Genomic DNA, 24,029 nt, shown 5'->3' with positions numbered 1-24,029 from the left:
CACAGTCCACTTTGCCAGGATATTATTTGTATGTTGTTTTTTTCTGTAAAGAACTTTTCCAGTGTTCTTGATAGAGATTGTTCATAATTTAGCCATTTATGATTTCAATGTGGTATTTGTAAAAATTCTTAAATTGTCTTATTAGCTCAGTTGGTTAAAACTTGGTGCTAATTACAGCAAGGGTTACAGTTTCGATCCCCTGTATGGGCCATTCATTTAAGAGTTGGACTCAGTGATCCTTGTGGGTCCTTTCCAGCTCAGAATATTCTGTGATTCTGTAAATCTATGCTTTATACCATTCTATTGGTCATTTCCAAGCAACATATATGGGTGGTAATAGTATAATCTCTCTATTTTTTCAGGTGACTGTATTGACAAAACCTGTTTTAAGCCTTTAGCTTTTCAAGGGAGAAAGTCTGCACAGGGAAGAGAATTTTCTACCACTTCATTGTTATTGATTATTTTTTCTGTTTCCTTTTCTTTACCATATCCATCTATCTTACCTTTTGTCTTAGAAGACAGATCTTCTGAAGTTTATTTTCTTTCTTCCCATACCATCAGGATTTCACCTGGGTGCAACTTGTCATGTCATTAACTGCTGTCCCTTCAAGGCAGTTCTTTATTTTTTTCTTCAGCTTGCCCAATGTGCTTCTTATTCAACAAAATCCAAAGCAGAGGCTAGAATCTATACACACTCACTTACTTTATCTGCAAACATTGAGGTCTTTTTCTCTTTTGCTCCATTTCTTGATTTCATTACTTCTTTTTTGTTCATTAGAGACTTGTCATTTGAGTCCATAGGTCTTTTTGGGAAACAGTATTGTCCTTTGGTCTTGCTTGCACTGTAATGCAAGTTACATAGCTCCCCTGACTTCTCCTTAATTTGGCCATATCTTGTATTGATGTTTCTGCAGCACTGCTCTGGTGATCTGGAATGGCCTCGATAGCTCTGAGCAGCTGTGAGGTTGAGCATGTTCACGAACCCTCTTTGCAGAGAGACTGTGGGAAATATATATCCACAGAGAATTTGCAGTTGCAGAAGCAAGTAATTTGTGAGAAGAAATTAGAAAAAGTTAATTTTTTTAAAAAAAATTATTGATTCTTGGAGCAGTTAAATTACTAAAATCTTTTCTGAGGGGAGGCGGGTGGTGGAAAACAAGCATGCTTCTTTTATTACAGTAATGTAAGAACTATTAGTAATACTTGCTTATTACAACTAATACTAAATCCAGTGAGGAAGATGCATCTGATAATTCTGCCAGAAAGTTTTTTTCTTTTAATGCTTTACAATTAAAAATTAAGCAGTCTTGCTTTTTTATAGTAAATTAACTGCATGTATTTGTACTGTCTTTTGTTTTCCGTTTTTTTCTAGTAGAGATTAATTTTGAACTTATGAAGATTCTGCTTGTTTGAGAAATTTTTCTACAGTTTTAAATATCTCATGTATTTACGGAGCCTTTAAAGCTGTTATTTTGAATTGAGATATTCAAGTAAAATTTGAGGTGTAATTGCAGCTAAGTAAAGATATTGGCTAAGAGAAATATAATAGTTAATATCTGACTTAGCAAATGCCAAAGGACAAATTTAAATTCAACTTCAGCCAATAAATAATTTAGTAGAACATTAGGGCTCATCTTACTAATAGGAGAGGTGGAGGCATAAATACCATTTGTTTAGGCTTATTGTTGTCTTTCCAAGAAGACATACATGCTATTCTTTAGGTCTTAGGGAACAAATTAAGATGAGCAGCACCAGCTGGCATTCCTAGGATTTCTTGATCCTTACATGAGCCTTGAATTAATATAACTACAGTAGACTTTCTTTCTTGGTCTTGGAGTACAATTCAGGCCACAGATTTGAAGAGAATTAGCAAAAAACTTGATTGATCTGAATTAAAAAAAATATAACTGTCTTCTGAATGTCCTCATTTAATTTGATTCAGGCTGAGTAACTGAAATTTCAGAAAAGAATAAGCCTTGAAGGGAACAAGTTTGCAGTCACTAATACACGGGATTATTTAGTTATAACTGGTGTCTAAAAGTGGGGGAAAAAAATGGAGTCACAGCCTTGAACTTCAGGAGAGAAAACAGGGGTTATTGGTCAGGTCCAATGGGAGTCTGCCCTGGCAGGTAAAGGACAACCTCCTCCAAGCACAAAGTGAGTGCATTCCCTAGGCAGAACATTGAGCACAGGTCAGCAGGGATGAAGAAAAGGCTCCTGACTGTGCTGACTGCAAAAAAGAAGCATACAGAAAGTGGAAGTAGGAATGAACTACCTGGGGAGAATATAGAAATATCTCTAAAGCATGCGAGGATGGAGTTAGGAAAGCCAAAGGTCAGTTGGGAGTGAAACTAGAAGTGAAGGCCAATAAGAAGTTTCTTCATGTACATTGACAGCAAAAGGAAGGTTAAGGAGAATGTGGGCCCACTGCTCAGTGAAACAGGGGAGCTACTGTCAAAGACCATGGAAAAGAATGAGGTAGACAGTGGTGCTTTTTTGTCTCGGTCCTCACCAATGAAGTTGTCCCTTCAGGTGAGTATTATCCAGAACAGGGCATGTAGGAAGATCAAGCAAATTAAGGGCAGGTCAGCCTTACAACCATCCCCAGGAAAATAATGAAATAGATCCTCTTGGAAGCCATTTACAGGTATAAAAAGAACAAGAAGGCAATTTGAGATAGACAACATGGATTTACCAAGGGCACAGCACACCTGACCAGTCTATTTGCCTTCTGATGAGAATTCCATCTCAGTGGACAAAGCAGGAGCAGTAGAAGTTGTATACTTTAGCAAGGGGTTTGAAAGAACTTCTAATAGTCCCCTTGTCTCCTTTTAACAAGATTGGAGAAATATGAGCTCGATTAGTGGATAATAAGGTGGGTGGAAAATAGGCTGGATTGATGGGCTCAGAGAGTATTGATCAGCAATACAGAGTCCAGCTGGCAGAGTGACACCCCTGAGTGATCGATACGAAGGACAAGACTGTTTAGTGTCCTTATGAATGACCTGGATGATGAGATGGAGTACAATATGATATATGTAGCTAAGAATAGAACCAGTTTATTGCACTCCTTGCAGTAACAGAAATAAAGAGAGAAGGATAATAGAACTTTATGAAAAGAAGAGACTTCAGTTCAGAAACATATTTTGGAGTTTAGGAAAAAAATCCAACTTGCAATAAGGAAGGGAAAAGTTATTCAGCATTGTTGATAAGTCATTGAAAAAAAAGGGAAAGAGATTATTGCCATTGACAGTGACCAGGTCCACAATGCAAAGCACTGCACAAAAACCTGTTGAAGCAAACCTTCTGATTTGAAGGGTTCGCTGTCTACAAGACAAAAGGGGGAAAAAAGGATTTTCTACATTTCTCTTCTGTGGAGAACAGAGATGCAGATTTCCAGAGTGCAGCCATGATGAGTATTGCTCATGTGGAAACTTCATCTATTACTTTATGCATAGTTATATGCAGCAATTCCAAATACTTTGGTGGAGTAACTGTTGATTAGTCTACCTCTAAATCCTGAGGTTTCCCACCTTTGTTTCGCTCTGAATAGTTCCATCTCTTTCACAAGCCAATTTCTAAAATGCCTCAGATAAATTTTCAGGCCCCTGTGTGCTGCTTCCCAAATGATTACCTTTTTTTTTCTCTTGGGAAGTGTCAAAGAGGAATTTTGGCATAATGTGGCTTTCTTTGGGTTATTCAGGGTCTCAAAACTGCTGTAATTCATCTCAGAAAGTGTATTTATAAACCACTTGTGTTCCATATTTTTGCTGGTTCTACAAACCTAAAGTAAGTAAACCTGACTCATTTAAAACACATAAATCTTAATTGCAATAACCGTGCATTGCTAGGAATTTTTTTTCATGTATCAATAAGAATTGCAGATTCCCAGATGTCCTCTGAAAATCTCTTATTTCCCAAGCATTGGAAAGTAGAGGCTTACAGGGAGGGTACCTTTACTCTTATCTTTTAAGTCCTGGGTTCTGCTCCTACCTCATTGAGTGGCTTCTTTTGCCAATTTTATCTCACTGTATGCCTCAGTTGCCCATCAGCAAATAAGTCCCAGCAGTAGTTGTCTTTTCCTGAAAAAAATTGTGAGAATAAATAACTATGAATGAAGTCTGACAGTGACTGCAGTAATCTGTTTAACATGTTTCTCTTTCGCCCTTCTTTTTTCCTCAGATGTAGGTCTGTAAGGTGAAACCTCACTTAAAATGTTACAGTATGCTTCTCTTTCATCAGCTGCCAGCTTTTGGGGCAGATTAGAAGATGGCACAGTTCAGTCTTTTCACCTTCTTTCCGATGGTTGTTGTTCAAAAGCTCCATTCAGCAAAGAATCTGTGTTTCTCTCAAGGACCCTAAATGTGACTGTTAATAGTCCCTGTACAGTGGGAAGTTTATTTCCTATACAACATCTCCAGGCTTAGCCTTAGTCCCATCAGACTCAAATATTTAGTTTTGAAAAGCACTGTTATGTGGCTGCATTATAGCTGCTGCTAATTGTGAATGGAGCTATTTTATACTCGTGGGATTTCAAGATGAACTTCAGCAGGCAATTTCAAAGAGTGATTCTTTCCACTTTTCTGAAATATTAGTTTTAGACTGCCTTTCCATTGCCTTTAGGTGCTGGGTCAACTGGCTTAGGTCTGGACACTTAATGGGGTGACCCCAGCAGTTCCAATCTAAATGACTCCATGAAAAAATAAGTTTTTCAACTTGCACACTTTTCACTTTTTCTAAAAAGAGATGTGGATCACCCAAACATATTTGTCATTTCAGCAGCAGAGACTTTACAAAACAAACATGTTGTAAATTTGATTGGAAACTCAGCAACCATCATTTTAACTACTGTTTTCTTTGCTTCCACTTCCTACAGCAGTTTTATGGTTGCAGGAACATAATTTTTATTATTGGGTTCCTGAGAGCAGTGAATAAGTGCTTAAGGATTTTGAGACTTGCAATCTTTTCTACTGCTACAGAACACTTAGGAAGAATAACAGTGAACTCACAAAATGCTAATATTTCTATTACCAGTGAATTGTGACCTAAGAATTTGCAAATAAACTCCTTGAGATTTTTTTATGTCAATTGCAAATGCACTTGCAGAAGTATATATGGAAGAGTAGGAACAGAAAAATGGGGAATTACTTAATTAAATTCACATACAGATCACTTTTTCATTTGAAATCTAGTAGAAGAGCAACAGTAGTGGGGCAGAACAAAGGTCCATGCAGCCCAACACCCCATTCTGAAAATGAACTGGTAGAAGGAAGAGCACAAGCATTTGGCAAGTAGCTCCCACTAACATCTAGCAGTCTGAGATCCCTTCAGTTCTCTGACTAGAAATGTCTATCACCTCTATGTTAAAGAGCTCTCAATGGCTTCATGAACTGGCCCAATTTTTTAAGAGTCCTAATCTATTCAGATATTTACCAATATAATTGATTATCTTTGTTGCCCTTCTATGAACCCTTTACAGTTATCCGCAGACTTTCTAACTATTGCTGATCATTTTTTTCCACAGTACCATTACACAAAAATCTTGTTCCCATGTAATAATGTTCAGCTTAGAGCATATTATTCGATATGAAAAGCTAGAGTTAATTTAAAAAAAAAATAAAAAAAAATCACCTAACTTTTCCTACTTTGAATTTCACCTGCCATTTTCAGAGCCATCACAGAGTATTACATGGTCTTTGCAATCAGTTCTCCACTATGTACACTGTCACTTTTGATATTTTTTTTCTGGAGGTCCCTGTAAGAGTCACTGATGTTCTGCCCCCATGGTGAACACCGATTATACTGACAAGAAACTGTCTTAAATTCTGGTTAGTTTCTGTCGAGCCCTTGATGAGGGACTGTGTTGATGCACATGCATACTGACTCTCTTCAGAGAATACATCCATAGGTTGGTTTATGTTACTTACATAATCTTTGTATGGTTTTCTCTTTTGCTTCACTATCTCACTATTTTTTTACTGACGAGTTGACTTGAGGCAAATCTTCTGACATATGACCATAAGAAAGTCTGCTGACATAGGACCATTCCCACATGTCCTCAGTAAACACAGATAATAATAATAATAATAATAATAAAAAAAGTATTTCTGCTTATATGTTAAGATCTCCTAAGAAAAGATCCCAGATCTGATTCTCTACTCACTCTTTTCACATCCAGGATAGCAAAGTAGTCATATTTAAAATATAATAACCTTGCACATTTTAGATAAAATATAAGCAAGTCCAGCACTTAAAAATTTATAGTGCGCGGCCGTGATGAACTCCAATTTTTCTTCACAACCACCTACAATTCTTTGTTAAATTTTTAAATTTTTCATTCTGATACTAATTTGGTAGTTAAAATATTAACACAACTATAACTGTCACCTATTTTACATGGCTTTGTACTGTTTGCACAGTGACATACCCCAAGCAATTTAGATGCAGTTACTCACAACTGATGTCCTGCAAATATTAAGAATATGCAGAACTTTACAACTGTAAACTGGCACACTGAATTTGAATAAAACTATTGAGCTTGTGAGCTTTTCTTTATCCTATAATGAAGATTTCAATCTCACTGAAAAATTTTAAGCTTATATGTAGTCAAATAACTTTAGACATAATTGATTACGGTTTGCAGAACTATTTTTTGGGTCAGGTAACATGGTATGTCTGTGATCATAATTTAATCCAGCATAGCCAGATTCCATCAAGGAGGTTTTTTAATTGCTGTGCCTATTTTCCAGGTCTCACATGTCAAAGCTGCAGGTATATCAAAGAACTTCATTGTGCTATATAAATTTCCAAAGACCTTTTTGTCATATTTCAAGGAGTTCCCTCAGAAGATTATACTATGTAGACTAAGTATCTTCTTTTCCAAATATCTTTGCTTTTATGTCTTGAAGTGCCAGATGGATAAGCTAAATGTACTGCCTTTCAATGGTCAGTGAAAATTATGTAGAAATAGGTAAATCTGGCAAGGAGTTTTCAAAAGAATATAGGAAATCATGATACACTGGACCCTACATGCAGTAGTCTAGTGTTATTGAGGTAAAACTGAGTGGATTTTCAATTCAGGGATTTTATCTGACACATTTCATCCTGTTGGTGCCTCACAGGTTTGCAGCTAGAACGATTTGTTTCCCTTCATTTGATAGCTTCTGAAAAATATGCCTTTGTGTGCTTTTCTCTACACATTATGAAGCTTGATAAAACCTTTAGATTAGAGCAAGGTTTTGAAGGGATTACCTACTAATAGTTGTACTACTTTGATATGCATTGCAATTGTAAGCAAGAGCGAGTATGCTGTATTCCTCAATTGGAGGAATATATTTATTTTGTTTTTAAGATGAAGAAAATGAAAAGGTATCAAAATCCATTTGGGGTTTCTGATTTCCATGCTCTCCGTGAAAGGAAATACCGCCCATAGATGGCACTGTGGTCCTGTGACCCGGGCCTTATTGATGTCCGTGCAGCTGTGCCGCGCTGTATGCGCTGCTGTGGCTGTGAGCTGGCCCTGGCAGGGAGCTCTCACTCTCTTCCTCAGCTGGACAGGGAAGAGAACACACAACGAAAGATTCGTGGGTCGAGATAAGGTCAGGGAGAAATCACTCACCGGTTACTGTCATGGGCAAAACAGACTCGACTTGGGCAAATTAGTTTAATTTATTGCCAATCGAATCAGAGTAAGCTAATGAGAAATAAAAGCTAAATCTTAAAGCATCTTCCTCCCCCCCGACCCCCCTTCTTCCTGGGCTTGACTTCATTCCCGATTTCTCTACCTCCTTTCCTGCAGTGTTGCAGGGGGACGGGGAGTGGGGGCTGCGGTCAGTTCACCACACATTGAGTCTGCCGCTCCTTCCTCCACAGGGGGAGGACTCCTCACATTTTCCATGCTCCAGCGAGGGTCCCTCCCACGGGAGACGGTCCTCCAACATGAGAGCTTCCCATGGCCTGCAGTTCTTCATCAACTGCTCCAGCGTAAATCCTCCACAGGGTCACAAGTTCTGTCAGCAAATCTGCTCCAGAGTGGGCTCCTCTTTCCACTGGCTTCCCACAGGTCCTGCCAGGAGCCTGCTCAAGTGCAGGCTTCCCACGGGGTCACAGCTTTCTTTTGGGCATCCACCTGCTCTGGTATGGAGTCCTCCACGGGCAGCAGGTGGATCTCTGCTCCCCCGTAGACCCCCATGGGCTGCAGGGGCACAGCTGCCTCACCATGGTCTGCACCACAGGCTGCAGGGGAATCTCTGCTCTGGCTCCTGGAGCACCTCCTACCCCTCCTTCCCCGCTGACCTGGTGTCTGCAGGGCTGTTTCTCTCAAATATTCTCACTCCTCTCTCCGGCTTCAGTGGTGCAGTTCCACACACCCCACCACCACCCCTGCCCCGTCTTAAATCTGTTATCCCAGAGGGGCTATCAACATTGCTTCTGGGCTTGGCCTTGACCAGTTATGGGTCCGTCCTGGGGCCAGCTGGCATTGGCTGTGTCAGGCATGGGGGGAAACTTCTGAAAGCTTCTCACAGAAGCCATCCCTGTAGCTTCCCCACTACTAAAACCTCGCCATGCAAACTGATACAGCTGCTTATTAATATTAAACTTATAGTCCTACTTCCTAGTGAAATAAATTTAATTGGCTTATTACTATTGCAAATGTGCTGTTTCTGAGACTGAAATGTTTTTAGCTCTTTGTACTTACCTGAAGAGTGTACCACTTCAGTAGAAGAATGGCTGTCCTTGGAAAAAGAGAATTATTACAATGGCTCATTTTGGACCAGTTTAATGAGACAGTTAAATTCTGCAACATGCAGAATTTCCTTTTGTCCAGCAAAATATTTAAAATTGCTTTAGCCTTCAGCAGATATTGTACTGAGTATTTGTGGAAAAAATAAAACCAAATCAAATTAGCTACTTAAGATAAACCTCCAGTTTATAAAAAAACTGATGGCATTTAAATATTTTAATCTGCTTTACTAGCAGTGGGATCTGACAAAACAATAAAGCATTGGAACACCATTTTACATTAACATTACAAAATACAGCAAATGTTGTTCTCTATGTATTTACATAAGCAAACATATATGTATTCAAAATAGAATGCATCTCACTGTCAATAATTATATAAGTACAGTGCATGGTTGATTGGATGGGATACATACATAGGAATTTTTACCCTGAAGTGTATAAAGGATGCACACCAGCTTAGGAGATACATGGTGAGCTTCATGTCTTTGGACATTTTTCAGATACAGTCTTAACAGTAATAAAATGTCGATCTACTTGAAAAATTGTTGGTTAAAATTTTTTTCAGATGAAGTGGGGTTTTTTGGATGCAGATATGACAGACTGACTCAGCACGCTTTTCCTGTGAGGTAAGGGATGGCCCTAACCCTCTGAACTAATCTGTATGAATGAATGTTTTCTCTTTTTTTTTTTAACTGAAAAATTATAAAAATTTCTGTTCCAGTCTGATGTGTAATGAAAACACATTTTTTTGCAAGATGGAAGTGTTGTTCTGAAGCTAGTCATACTAAACCGTGGTGTTCATCCCAAGTGTGGGCCCAGTGCTGTAAATCCTGGTTTAAAACAGCTGAACTTTGTCATCTGTCTGCAGCATAATGAGTCTATTAATTGCTATCTACTGATGAACAACCTCCTGTAGATCTGGTATGGAGCCTAGAACAAATTCAGATCCTGACTGTCATCCTTACTAAGGCAAACTGCACAAAAATCCATTAACATTTTGGTGCAAGACGACAGAATCAGGCCTCACTAAACTGTCAAAAATGTCCATAAAGAGCTGGAGATATTGGTCTTTAACTGCTGTGCATTCTTGGCTTTGAGAGGCTTCTCAGGTGGCAAAAGCTGGTGATCACTCAATAAAACCTCCTGAGTGCTCAAAGAACCAAAATGTCAGGCATCAGTTATCCCTGTTTCTAAGCAAAAGATAAGTGTTACTTTATCTCCAGCTGTCAATTAAAGAAATGCTGTCAATCCTCTTAGGTCCAAAACATAGGTTTTATTTTAATAAGCTGGAAAAAAAATGATTGTTCAGAGTCATTTTCTAATGAAACCTCAAGCCAGTAATTGAAACTCTCTCTGATTGTAGTGAAGTATTCCCTGTCAGTATTTGCAACCTGAGCAATTTGACATTATGGAAGAGGAACAGAAAGTGAAATGAAAGAGAGCTGATCTGCTCTGCCACATGGGTGAAATGCAGACAGTAAGCGGAGAGCATAAGCTGTGATTGTTAAATGTTCAATAACAGTTTACCAAGTGCAAGCTGATGAAGGAGACTGCGCAGACCAGCAACTGGAGCCCCAGGAGTCTTGGGAGGAATTGAGCCCTGGAGAAGTGCAGGGCCATATGCATCATACAGTATGCAGGTAGGCTTTGTTCCCTGGCACAAATGGGCAGTAAGACACAAAAGCTGGCTGTCCCCATCTACTTCTTTCTCTTGCAAGGCCAGAGAAACTTGCATCAAGACAGACACAAAATGTGGCAATTCCCTCCACTGGTGGAAGCCTCTGTGTTTCTTCTCTCACACACGAGTTTAAAGGCCTTCAATCCCCTATCATCATATGAAGGCAATCTGGTTTGGTGGCAGATCTTGAGCCTCAGACCTCTGCTCACAAAAGACCTTTGGTTTTATTACTGCCTACTTATTCCCTGAGGTGCCTGTTCCCAGGGGAAAGCCATTAATGACCGCGAGCTGATAGATGACATGCATCACTGCAACGGGGCTACAGCATGACACTTAGACCCAGAGATGGAGGCTGAGGCCTGTGGAATGAGTCAGCGTCACCATAGGCATGCAGAGCTCCTGTATGACCAGTGCATGGTGGCTCTGACTATCCCACTTCGGAGGAAAGGGCTCATAAAACTGTCAGATTTAGGTATACTGTATATATAACAACAAAATTGGTTTCTTTGAATTCGGTCAAATACCCAGCCAACTTTTAAGAACTTGTCTTCCACAGATCAGTATCTTAAGCTAAAAATGTTCTTCCAAAGACTCCCAGCTAGTAGGCTACAATCAGATTCAGTTTCTCTCTGTCCTTCTCTTTCTTTGACTTAGTGGAAATGTAACTGTTCTGTGAAAACTGAAAAGTTCAAGGGAAGGGCTGATAAAGGTATTGGAGTTTGGTTTCTGGATGGGCAGTGTTTTTTCCAGAGAAACTGGAATACATCCTGGTTCTAATGAGATTATGGCTGCAAAATTCATGGAATGAATCAAATGCTTGGATTTAAGTTTTGTCAGTGAATGCAACATTTATATTTCTTCTCTGCAGCGAAGTCCCACTGGCTTCAGTGACATTGGCTGTGATGCCCAAAAGAAAGGAGTTTCTTGACTAGGCATGTCTGTCAATGTTCTTTATGGAATGTATTCTGCCCTTGGAACTATGCAGGTGGAATACAGTGCCACTTAAAAGTCCTGTTATACTTCAAGAGAGCCCCATTTGCCCATACATATTTCATTAAGGCTGAGTCCTAGTAGTGCAAGTTACTGACCATTCCTGAGCAATCTGCCTTAACAGCAATACAGCAAAACTAGGGAAAACAATTTTTAGCAACTAACAGTTTTCTAATAATTCTAGCCCTACAAATCCTAAAACAAAACCAGGAGGACATTCTTCAAAATGGCCTTTTTAAACCAAAAACAATGAGAGATGATCTGCTGCAACCCTTTACTGAAAGCTTTACTCATGCAAAACTTCCTCTGACATAACTTAAATCAGCCTTTGTTAGAATTGAACAGAGGCATGGACCTGGAACAGTTTCTGAAATTATTTAGCAATGTTCTACCTGGTTTTCCAGTCTTCTCTCACTTTACTTCCCTGACAACACCAGTGGGAAGGAGCAGGGAATCAATCCAAATAATTACTTTTGAAAATATTACTTTCAAGTTTTAAGCTGAACACATGAAACATGAACACATGAAATTTTTGAACAGAAAAAAAGTACAATACATAAAATGAAGATTACAAATGGTGGTAGAAACAAAGGATCATTTAAGTATAATTTCTCTCTGAAGATTCCTAACTTGAAATACAGAACAAACGGCAGAAAAGCCCAGTGACATTTCAGAATGGTTACTCAGAGGAAAAAATAACCATAAAACAGTTAAAAAAATGCCCATATAATTAATCTATAGCAGTTTTAATAGATTTTCTTTAATAGTTTAAAATTTATTTTAAATATATATTAGCAAATTAACCATCATTTTATTTAAAATTTGGTAAAGTGCTCATTCAGTTAATGATGACAAAACTTGATTGTAGCAAGACAAACTAGCTGGAGCCTACTCAGCAAGAATATCAAAGGACAGCTTAGCTTTCATTTGCAAAGAGAAAAGAAATGCATAAGTTTCTTCACAGCCCATATTATAGTACCAGAAATTGCATTTTTTCTTTAAGAAATATATCCTTTAGAATATTAAAAAAATAAGTTTAATAAAGCCTGTGCTTAAAACAGCCAAAGTACTGTATGAAAAAAAATTGCACATTTGATACCATTAAAACCCTGTTTTTCATCCACAGGGTAATATGAGGAGTGTATGATGTTATTGGAAAGTCTCTTGAACAGGGCTGATTTTCCTAAGCAATCAGAGCTTCTCCCAGCCAGGTGAAATTTTCAGCAAACACATGGTGGTTGTCATGGCAGCTGCCAGCCATCACACACCACTAACCTTTTCGTTCCCTGGGCTGATACTTCCCTTAGAGGTACCATCCAAACGATGTATTCCTATTGTGACCATTGAGTAATCCTTAGCCATCATTTTTGCCTCCTTTTTCAAACTCTTCATTTGTGCTAGCTGGAGCTGGCTGGAATCATATGCAAGTGCTGGGATAGTGTTCACTAAAATCAGTTGGAAAGGTTTCTTCTCCTCCTTGTAGCGACACTGAATGTAACGAGAGAAAGCTGAGCGGTAGGTTTTATTGAACAGTGTATATACGAGTGGGTTGACAGCTGAAGAAAGGTAACCAATCCAAACAAATATGTTAAGGAGTCCTCCAAGGACTTTTTCATTGCATGACTCCTTGCAAATTACAGCCATCACATTGGTGATGAAAAATGGACACCACATCACAACAAACAGAAAGAAGACAATGCCAAGAACCTTGGAAGCCTTCTGCTCATTGCTGATGGATTGCATGGTTCTTCTCCCAGAAGTCCCCATGTCTCTATTCAAGGAGCGCTGAAAGAGTTTTTCTGAGGACAGGGAACTCTGAGGGAGGAAGCTAAATGAAGCAAACTTGGTCTTTGGGCCAATGTCATTCACACATAGCATAGCTTCCTTCTGCAGCGACTTGATGGTTAAAAAGTAAGTGACTACCATGATGGTCAGAGGGATGAAGAATGCCACAAAAGAGCCTACTAGAACAAAATTCTCATCTGCAAGTAAGCAGCTGCAATTCTTAAACACTTTAGATTTATCTTGTAGTCCAAAGACGGGTATAGGCATGGAGATACCTGAAGGTGGATCAGAGAAAGAAGAGATTAAACACAATAATGAAAAACAACATTTCCAGTCTCCAAGAATAAAATAAACAGACATCTACCTGTGTTTTACCTCTGGCTGAGGTGATCTTAGCATATTACCTCAGCCACAGGCAGAATACGTTTGTTTACATCCAACTGTCCCATGACACATGGTAGCCACAAAAGCATAAGTCCTTAAATTCTTGAATTTTGCCCCCTTATAATGATCTCCAGACTTGCGTCTTGGTTCCTGCCACCTTTGCAAAGGCTTTTATGAACTATGATCCAGATGATACTGTCTTTCTTTTCTGAAGTAACTTAAGAGTGATCTTGGACTGTTTCACAGTAGAGGATTAGAACTGTTCTGGTACTGGTTTCTGTGTAGGCTGGGAAATCCTGGTGTCAGGAAAAAGATAATTTTTTATATTAGGTCTACAAGTAATCTTTCATTGGGTCTTTCCCTTCTCTTCCTGTAATCTCCATACAGTCAGTGTAGTCTAAATGTTAAAAAAAACTTTCCATGGCAATGGAAATGGCAATGAACAATGGGGACAAGTTAAACCCTGAGAGACACCAATATGAGGCAGCCTGAGATGTGGTTTCATTTCAGAACTGCAAAGGTCCTTTCACAGTGTTGCCAAATGCTGGAGGTTGCCCTCTCAATGCACAGCTATGCAAACTTTGTCTTTCCCTGAAGCATGTGCTGCATCCTTGCCTTGTCATGAATGGTAAGGCAAGGGGATGAAGTCCATTCTCCTTGGACTGCTCTGTCTGCTTCAACCTACTCAGTCATTTCCTCAGGGACTTCCTGCAAATACTCCTAGTGCCTGGGCAAAATCAAACAGCTGCTGTTTCTTTGGTTTTTCTTTTGGGCTTTTTTCAGCATTTGTCTCTTCCCCTCCATGCTGTCTCTCGATGAGAGGTAATGTTCAGACAGTGAAAGGGATGATGTGCTGTGAAGACAGCAGAAGTAGAGTTGTGAAGCAGGGGGTGATAATGCAGCCCTGTTTGGATAAAAGCAGCTAGGAGTCTGATTCCTGTGGAAAGTTAGCATAATCTGGGAGCTTCAGTTCCATTTGCATTTTTTAACAGAAATCCCAGTAGCTGTATTTGGCTTATGAGGAAGAAAAACATTAATTAGAGAAGAATTTCTTATGATATGAGGAGGATAATGTGCCCTACTTTGTTCAGTGTATGCCCAAGAATGTCCCTACTGGTTCACAGATGAGTTCTGAAACATCAGCTTTTCAATGGAACCTTCCTCTACCTCTCTTTCCCTTCTTCCCACTCTGGTGCTTAGACTGGGAGCCCTTTAAAAGCATAGACTATCTCTTCATTTCACACACTTCCAGTGCCCAGCGCAACACCTCCAGTCCTAGAGGAAGGCTGTGGAGTACAGGCTCAATACAAGAAAATAATAATAACAGTAATAATAATATTAAACTACTATTCTCTTCAAATGCTTCAGTCTTTTGGTGCTTCTGGAACTTCTACAAAGACCTTTATTTTTCTAAGAACACTGTAGCTTAATTTAGCTTTGCAACTTTGAACTGAGTCATGGCAATGTCTCAGGCCAGTTTAGAAAAGTGCTGCTCTTATCTGCCCAGGGCAGAAGCTGGTGGAGAGCCTGTGGTATTACTCTTTCTGCTCCTGCTGCACAAGCTCTAAATGCTTGAACTTGCACTAGGAGAAGCCAGTGGCTTATATGCAAACTTGTGCAGTGTGTGGCACCTTCTGTGTTGAGCTGACAGAAACTTCAGGTGACTCCAGGAAAGCTTCTGGCTAAAAAGGTCAAGTTAATCTGACTGACAGCATGGAGGAAGAGGTCACCTGCAGAAGCCAGACTGCTCAGCTGCAGCTGAGTAACCTGTGGTGCTGAGCACCTCCAGGGAACTGAGGAATGCTTTGAAGTTCCTTTTCTTTTTTAGGATGAGTTGAAGGGGTGATGAAGGCACACAGTGCCTTCCAGCATTAAACTTCAGCTGCATGAAGACACAGCATTAGTCAGAGCAATACTACAAGTTTCCAGTCTGCTTCTGCCCTGTGCTGATAACAGCAAGGCTGTTTTTATATTTCAAAGACCTAGTGTGAACTGCAGAGATAAAATAAACAATGGTATTGACAGAGTTAAAAGATGCCTTTCATTACTACCTTATGGTTCAGCTGCATGAGGAGGCGAGTGCAGAGGCAGCAGCACTAGAAAGAAGAAAATTTTAGCATAATTGCACGCTTTTTCAAGTAAAGGGCCTAAGTCAGTTACAACTCCTCACCTGAAACACAAGAGCAGCAAATCCTCAACTACTTTGTTTTGTTGTTAGCAGCTTCTGGAGACTGGCATCTAAACCCGGATTTCTGGCTTTAAAAAATGGAAATGAGCTTCAGCTTGCAGCTGAAGTTTCCACATTTCCTTGTCATTCCATTAACAAGCACAAAAGTCCTGCACCCATCAGAACTGTAGAAGGCATTGCTAGTCATGTAAATTTTTCTGAGTGACCATTCAAGGCATCTTTCCCCTACAGCCACAGGTAAGAGGACTGTATAGTTTGAAAACAGCAGAGGTACCACGTTTCAGTGGCAAAGAACATTAACAGCTGTGGTCTGCTTTTTGTATACACCCCAGTTCAGCTGATGCAGGGGATCCCACAAATTATATCGTGGCAATCGTGCATGGAATAAATAAACTTCCAGCCCATTTTTCTGTTTTCCTATCTCTACAGGGACTAAACTTACTGCTCCCTTCCTGAAAGGAGCAGAGTTTGTCCCTCTTCAAAAGGTGGTCTTTGGCTTCTGCAGCACGAGTATAGCAAATCCCATGAGGACCCAGGGATCAAATTCAAAGGCAGTCATGTTTAAACTGTAAATAAAGGAGCTTCCATGTGCAATCCACATCCACTATTATGATAGAATTTTTAGGAAGCATCACACATGGCCAAGAATATCACCCATACATCACTGAGGTTTGGTCAAGATCAAACCTGTAAATCCGTAACAAAAAGTCCTGGTATAATTTGCATTAACATTGTTGCAGCTGACCAAATGAATTCTTTAAAAGTTGAAGCTCAGTGATGTATTTCATCTTGTTGTTTCAGAAGTATAATTCCTTGTTCGTTTATGGTTCTTGCTTTCCAAATCCCTGCTCTTGGTGACTGTGGATGTTTAAGAAGATACAGATGGTGCCTGAGCATTCAAATGTCATAAGAAGGAAATAAGCTTCACAAGAAAGGGTCATGCAGTGCTACCAGGTAGGGACAAACACATATTTGGGAAATGGAGCATGTGCAAACAGAAGATCTGGATGAAAAAACTTGATAGGGCTGTAATAGAACAGCTATTCCACACCCTGCCCATTCCATGTTCCTGGTTCCCCCCAGCCCAAAGTCGGTCTGCAAAAAATCTAGTTATTCACTGAGGGCTTTTTTATGGTTTATCTTTCTTGGCTTTCAAAACAAACTAAACTGAGGCACGAGGAAGCATTCAGCATGGAATGGGAGCATCCATCCAAGCTCTGAAGGTACATTAGCCACTCCATTTCCAGTTGACATTCCCACTTTAAACATTTTCCCTTGTGGACAAACCCTAAATATTATGTTCCTCTGGCACAAGGTGGTTTATTTATACAGCTTGATTTATACAAGGTGGCTGTCTCAAACTAGGGATTTTAATAAGCCACACAACAGATCCCAAACAATAAAGAGCAGTAATAAATCCTGCATTAAACCTCAAGCATTTGGGAACAATTTCAGAACGACAAAAGGCTCTTGAAAACACCAAAGGTTATGAAGTAAAGCAATGGCATCCTTCTTTTTGTTCTCTCAAAAAGCCTGGTAAAACTGACAAAGGTTGATTTAGTGGAACACATTGCTGACTTCAGAGGTATACAACAGCCATAAAACCACTTTAGCTGGACAGGTAAACTGGGTTTGCAGCTGCTTTGAGCTGCTGAGGCTATCAATAAATTAAAGCTAGAATTTACAATATGCCCTGCAGGATGGCACACTTGTGTTACTTAGGGTGAACTGTTAAGATCAAGGTTCCTTCTGTGAAGTTTCCTTCAAGCAGAACCTGTCAGTCACATGCTTTCACCTCACATATATCCATTTCAAATTATTTTAATTCAAATGAGCCTTAATACCATGTGCCTTAATACCATGTACCTTGATAAATGTCCAAGGGATAGAAATCACCTTTTTGAAACGTCATTACAATATTTCTCAATAAAATTTGGCACCTTGGTTTGCCTTCTCATGAAACAGAAAAAAACCTCCCCATCTGAAGTTTTAGCACTCACATTGATTCAGACATATCAGGTTACAGGCCAGCTCATGGGCCACTGCACAGAGGTGTGCTGTGACGCTGAATCTGAAAGGATTTCTGCTTGGAGAAACCAGTCTCTCCTTCAAGCAGCCCAATGTGGCAGTACTAATTTCTTTATAAAGGCCCATGCCCAGTATCTGATGCCTTTTTGTAGTCAGAAAATGTTGTCCTTTGGTACATCTACACATTCAAACAACAAACAGTAGTCCATGTACACTTGCCTGCTACATCCCAAGTCATACAAGGCATACTCTCAGTTTCATATTGTATGAAAATTTCCTTGTTGCACATTTATTTTTGATATTTTTTACTTAAATAACCACACAAAATAGTATTTATTCATTTGGGCTGCCATGGTGTGTGTTTGCTTGCTCTAGGAACGCAAGCCACAGTCAGCTACTTGCAGAGGGAGGACCATGGACCGCGTCCTCCCCTGAGTATCCAGGATGTAAATATGCCTGAATCTTATATCAGGAGCTGGAGTTTAACCACAGCTACTTTCATTTAAACATCTGCAGAAGAGCCACTCAATCTGGCTCCATGTCTCTGCTTGGTGTTTGGCACTCACTAGTGTGGGAGTCATCATTTCCCCAGAGCTGCAAACACTTAGCTGTCTTTTCTGCATGCACCTGAAAATGTTCCCAATCAATTCCTTTCCAGTCATGGCAAACCTTTCACTGTTATAATTTTTTGCTGCCAAAATAGTGCCAGCCACATTTTCAATGGCAAGGTTGTACAGTTTGCTACTGGGTGACAGTGCAGAAGCAGAAATTTCCACCTGGGGAGGGGGGATGTTGAAAAGCTCTGGGTGGACTGAGAATCACCATCTGAGGCTGCATCTAGTTAGCATGAATGTTAAAAAACTTCTACCTTTCCTAGTCAGTGTGGCAGTGTCCCCAAAGTCCTGGGCTAGAATTTCTTCTCACGTGTGAGACAAGCACGGAATTCTTCCCTAACAGTAGGTACATGTGTTGGTGGGGGCAGGAGTGGGTGAGGAGCTTTCTCTCACAAATCCCCACATAATGCTTGTTTCGGATGGATTTCTTCGAGAGCTAAGTGAGTCATAATGCTGGTGGAGTATTGTCTCCTTTCTGCATCCTGAGAGGCTGTCCTCATAGGACTGGAATCAGAGTGAGTCCAGACATTTTCCATATCACTGTTTATAAACTAAATTTAGTCCTTTATTCAAGGGCACACACAGGTGGTTTTCTGTGTCTTTTCCTTGGAACACTTTATTTGGTCACACATCTTCTATTTAATACAACTGAAAGGAAAACTAGTTTAAATTTAACTTCACATAGGGGGTGCCAGGTAATACTTGGTTTACTCTATTAATTTTAAAATGGTTTTGTTCTTGGCAGCTTGGAAAATCTCTAAGGAAACATATTATTTAGCCTAGTAGAAGATAGATTAAATTCCATTTATGTGTGAAAATTATTGTAATTGATCATTTATGGCATAAATCATCTATTTCACTTCAGAAAAACAAAATCAGAGAAGTCTGTGTCTTCCTAATATGTTTCTCATTTATGTCCTCACTCCTGAAGCCTATTTCTTACAAGAGCAGAGATGTGTCTTTCCAGATTAATTTATAGGGATGTGATGATAAATTAAATAAAAATGGGATTAGAGGAGAATTACCAGGAGGACAGTGCAAGAAATGAAGGACAGGTACCCCTTTTTTGACCTAAGTGATTAGAAATCCAGGGCTCAGAGCAGGGTCAGTTATGAGAGAGGCAACAGCTGATGGAGTCGCTTGCTGCTTTGGTATAATCCTATTCACTTATAAAATGTGCAAACAGCCCAAAGGCAGCAAGAATCCAACAGCAGGAAGCAGTCTCTTTGCTTTTGACTTTAAGTGGTTTTCCTGCTTATACACACCTCAAATCCTCTTTGTTAGTTGTGCTGCAGGACTCGTTTAGTCTGGTCCTTCTTATTTTCTCGTTGGATTTTCCAGACCTTTTGCATAGTAATTTCCAGTCGAGCCTCTTCACAAACACAGTCTTTGCTTTTCAGCTAGTGAAATTATCTTTGGTTTGGGTTAAGGCTTCTGCCAACATGCTTATTGGCTTCTCACAGAGATCTCAAAGTGAGAGAAGTTGTTATCCCTCTGTGTAATATGGTTACTCAGTCTCTAAAAGGAGTAGCAGAGGCATATAGAAGTCTACACTTATCAAACAGTTAGAAAAAAAATAAATAAAGGTTTATTAATGTCCTGAAGAAATTTCTTTTGAAAAACGATCCAGGGACTGGGGATTTCAGATGATGTCATTCATGTGTGCAGCAGAGAGCAATGGTGAACAGATCCCAGCAGTTTCAACTGAATGAGCTGAAAGAGAAAGTCTTGTTATTGCAACAAAACCCTCTTAATTTAGTGCCCACACAGGCTGGCACAGGCTGCTTTCACTGTCTGCTGACTGGAGTGGGCAGAGGCGAAGCCTCCAAGGGATAAGAAACTGTTGGACAAAGCTGTGCTGCCTGGTCTGGTGTTTCATAAGCAGAGAGGCAGTCACACATCCGAAAGCTAGTCTTGGTACCTCATTTGAACATTAATTATTTTAGTTGTTTCCTAACATGCTCGTAGTTATTCCCAGGTAATGACCGTCTCGACATGTGACTGCATGTTGCCTCATTTTAACTGAAGCTCTGCAGTGATTCTGTCTTTGTAGAGTAAAAGTCTTCCTTCTTGGAGTTAGCATACTGCTTGTATGAAACACCTGCAGGTAAAACCTTCACCTCTAGGGCCAGCAAATAGAAAGAATATGTAGAAACCTCAGAAAATTAAAAGACTTTCTCAATTTATACAGAAATTTTCTTTTAGATGACACATTCTTGCATTCAATCTGCTTGTTTACTATAGCATTTATATCTACTGAGGGGCACATAACTTTTTCTAAACAAGTCAGAAATACCAAACTGCCGAGTAAATAGAATCTTGTATGATATGGCTCAAGAAGAAAATAACGTGTAATACATGCCATTTTCTTCTCCAGGTGTGCCATGGATTTGATTAACCTTCTTTTTACTGTTTTTTGTTAGACCTCATGGTCTTATCATGAATATTTTAGTGATGTTAAACCTTGAGAAAGATGTCAGAAGACCCCAGCCCTAGACTCGGTAAGGGTGTCAACCTTTTGACAAGAAGTAAATGTCTTTGCCTTGTGTAGATTATTGTGTAAATACAAGACATTATAAATGCATGTACAGGAAAGAAGAGGCAGACAAGAAGGTATCCAGGCCTGCTTCTGCAGCAGAAGGCCAGATAGAGCGGTTTAGCTCCAGGATATCCAGGAGGTTAAAAGCCAATAATAGAGACAGCCTAAAAATCCTTTTCCTCTTTACTGATTGAGGAACCCACTCAACCTGATTCCCAGTAAGGAGAATACTATCATCCCATGTAGAGCCACCTGAGAAAGCACCATCTCTGTGTTTCCCATGTGAAAAATTAGCCTATCCTTAGACATGGGACAAAGAAATGTTTACAGGAGTCACTCAGCAGTGTTTTGGTACCACATTGCCACATCATATTTGAGATGAAATTGGTCCTCTTGCAGTCTGGTCTTTGGTGAGATTGAGACTTATCACTGTCCCTGAGCCTGGAAAGAGTAGATAGTAAGATGGTGTCTGGCTAAACCTGGACAGGAGGCCAACAAAGCAGCTTGCCCAGGGGATGCTGGCTGAGCAGAGCCCAAGTCCAAGAAAGACAGACAGCAGTTACAATCCTGCCATCAGCTGAGGGTTGGAAGGGAGATGGGCTTGATGTTCTCCTCCAGGGAACATAGACTGACGTCAGCTGTGTAACCCTTTCATCTGTGGTGGTTAGAAGTAATGAGTAAAGAGCTGAATATTTAGTCTGAAAAATTGCAAGAGATTCTGCCGGTTTTCAGCCTAGCTCTGTGCAGAAGGACAACGTGCTTCTCATTCTATTTAAGACTACTAGTTTTGTGGCTCAGCAAAATGAAGCGGAGCAGGTTAAACACCCTTTTCCTGTTCTGTGTACTCAGTTAATGTGGCTTTTAAGTTCTCTGTAGTAACGGTTTAATTTCTACTCAAAAGAAGTTACAAATTTATGGTTGTCACTGGCTTAGGTAAATATGTTAATCTGAAAAGTGCCTCTGTGTGGGATCAACTCCAGCCACCTGTAATATCCCTTCTGTTTAGCGTGGGACCTCTCTGTATTCCGTGTTGGATGGCTTCACAATGTTCCCTGTTCTGCCTGCTAGGACAATAGATTTGGGAATAATTATGCTTTTAAAAAAAAGAAATACCATACCTTTGTTACAGGATCCTCCTAGATCACACACTATCAGTCTGTCTTTTTAGCTGTGAATCTCCTGAGGGGTCCTCAGGGCTAATTTATTATTTGCTATACATGCTGCACACACAGTAGAAAACTTATCACAGCAATAAGCTAGAAATTGTGGAAAGATCTTAGATATTCCACTACCATAAGCAACCAACGTGATGCCTCTTGGAGCACTCTAAGTGACAAGATCCTCTACTATCCCAGTTTTTATAACTGTGGGCTTTAAATTATTACGTGATGTGACTTGTTGAGTGCTGATAGTTTACTGAACTCTGCCTTAATCCTCCACTGAATGGAATAGATTTCTGTTGGTATCTCTGAGAGTTCTTCAGCAGTGCTACTTGGCCTTGTTTTGTAGTTTAAAAGAAGAATGAATGTAACTATCAGATAAAATTTTTAATTATTATTTTTTTTCACAACAATTTCACACTCCATCTGAAGGCCACAGATAACCAAAACTGTAATTCTTCTGGATTTTGTAGACCTCAGACCATGTCCCACTTTTTTCTCCATGCCTTCTTTTGCGGTTGCTTGCAGAGGCTGCTGATTGGGCAAATGGTCAGCTTACCACTAATTATACGAGGAGACTGAAGCAATGGGTGGAGAGTTATCGGGGTAGATGCCCTGATGTGATGGATAATTTGGAAGGAAAAACAGAATGAGAAGCAGCTTAGAGGCCTGCACTAGTCTGCAAATCGTGATTCAGGATGCTGTACTTTATGTTTCACTGCCCACCCTGTGGCTAATGCCCTTCAGCCTGACTGAACTGCTCTTCTATGGAGTCAGTCAATGCCCTGGTCACATTTAGAAGGCAGGGTTGAAGAAGAGACGAAAAAGGGATAAATCATATCTGCCCATATTTCCCATCTACAGGTATCTATGGGTGCTATAGCATAATTCCTAGGGTTATCTTTCTGCTAAATGTCACAAAGCACCTTGAAAATCAAGAATTAATACATAAACTGTCCTTGCAACAAGAAATGCAGGAGGGATCTCCTCATGTCGTGTAGTGATATGCAAGGCAATGCTGGTTTTAACTGGTGGACATTCAAACTAAAACTTCTGGGTACTTCTGTGCTTGTAAGGAGAAATTTACACTGCTTACTCAGTGCACCTGAGAACTAAACCCAAATAGTATTTCTGTCAGGATACTCACAGTTCAGCTCAGTCTGTGATCCTAGCAGTAGCGGTCAATTTGACATTTCGAAACTCAGATCAAATACAAAATGATGACAAGGGCAATGTTCTGCCAAAAAGAAACAAGTCTTCCCAGTGAATGTGATTTACTTTCAACATAAAAGCAGGATTGAATGCTGTGAAATACACAGATTCCAGTTTTGAACAGCCAGAAAAGAGAGCCCTTATCACAGTGCCACAGCCTGCTTTTAGAACATCTTAGGAGTTCAACAGGCTATCTTCCATCAGTGACTCTGGAGGATATCATAGGAGAAATCAGCTGACAGGTATTTCTACATTTGTTGCAGGTAATTAGAAATATGCTGTCTCAGTTCTAACAAAACCCCTGACTCTTATTTGCTGGCCTTCTGCTTAGAAAGGATGCCAGTGGTCCAGACCAGGAAATGCATGGGGAAAGGTAATTACAGCCTTGGTGTGTGATAGTTTGCAATATTCCTGCTAACTGGGATAAATGTAAGGATTTCATTTGAAAGTAGAATTCTGTGATACATGTATCTTTCTTAATATCAAAAAATGCAACATCTGGCTAAAGTCAAATTTAATTCTTTAAAATGCATAAAAGAAGTTGTGAAATTGCTCTGTATAATTTTTAAATGAATGAAATTTTCTCTCTTCTTGACATTTTCTTTTATGCAACACACTGCTACTTTATCAACATCATTTTTCATTTAGAAGATGATTAAATGCTATTACAGTGTACAGGTGACAGAGTTTATAATTCCCAGCATAA

The 24,029-nt window shown here is 39.8% G+C and overlaps 1 protein-coding gene across 2 annotated transcripts in view; it reads right to left on the bottom strand.

Annotated features, from left to right (window-relative positions):
* ESD (esterase D) overlaps positions 1–24,029 on the bottom strand; it is a 52,273-nt gene that overhangs the window by 15,396 nt on the left and 12,848 nt on the right. The window contains exon 3 of one of the 2 annotated variants that reach the window (XM_027649018.1): positions 8,764–13,473. The exons of the other annotated variant lie outside the window; for it this stretch is intronic. Coding sequence (XP_027504819.1) covers positions 12,674–13,473 — 800 coding nt within the window. The 3' untranslated portion in view covers positions 8,764–12,673. Of the gene's footprint in view, positions 1–8,763; positions 13,474–24,029 lie in introns of those variants that run through there. 2 annotated transcript variants of the gene reach the window in all.

The sequence above is a fragment of the Corapipo altera genome, unplaced genomic scaffold (assembly GCF_003945725.1).
Source record: "Corapipo altera isolate COAL_440 unplaced genomic scaffold, ASM394572v1 0, whole genome shotgun sequence".
NCBI lineage: Eukaryota > Metazoa > Chordata > Aves > Passeriformes > Pipridae > Corapipo > Corapipo altera.
This window is presented reverse-complemented; position numbering and strand designations above follow the sequence as displayed.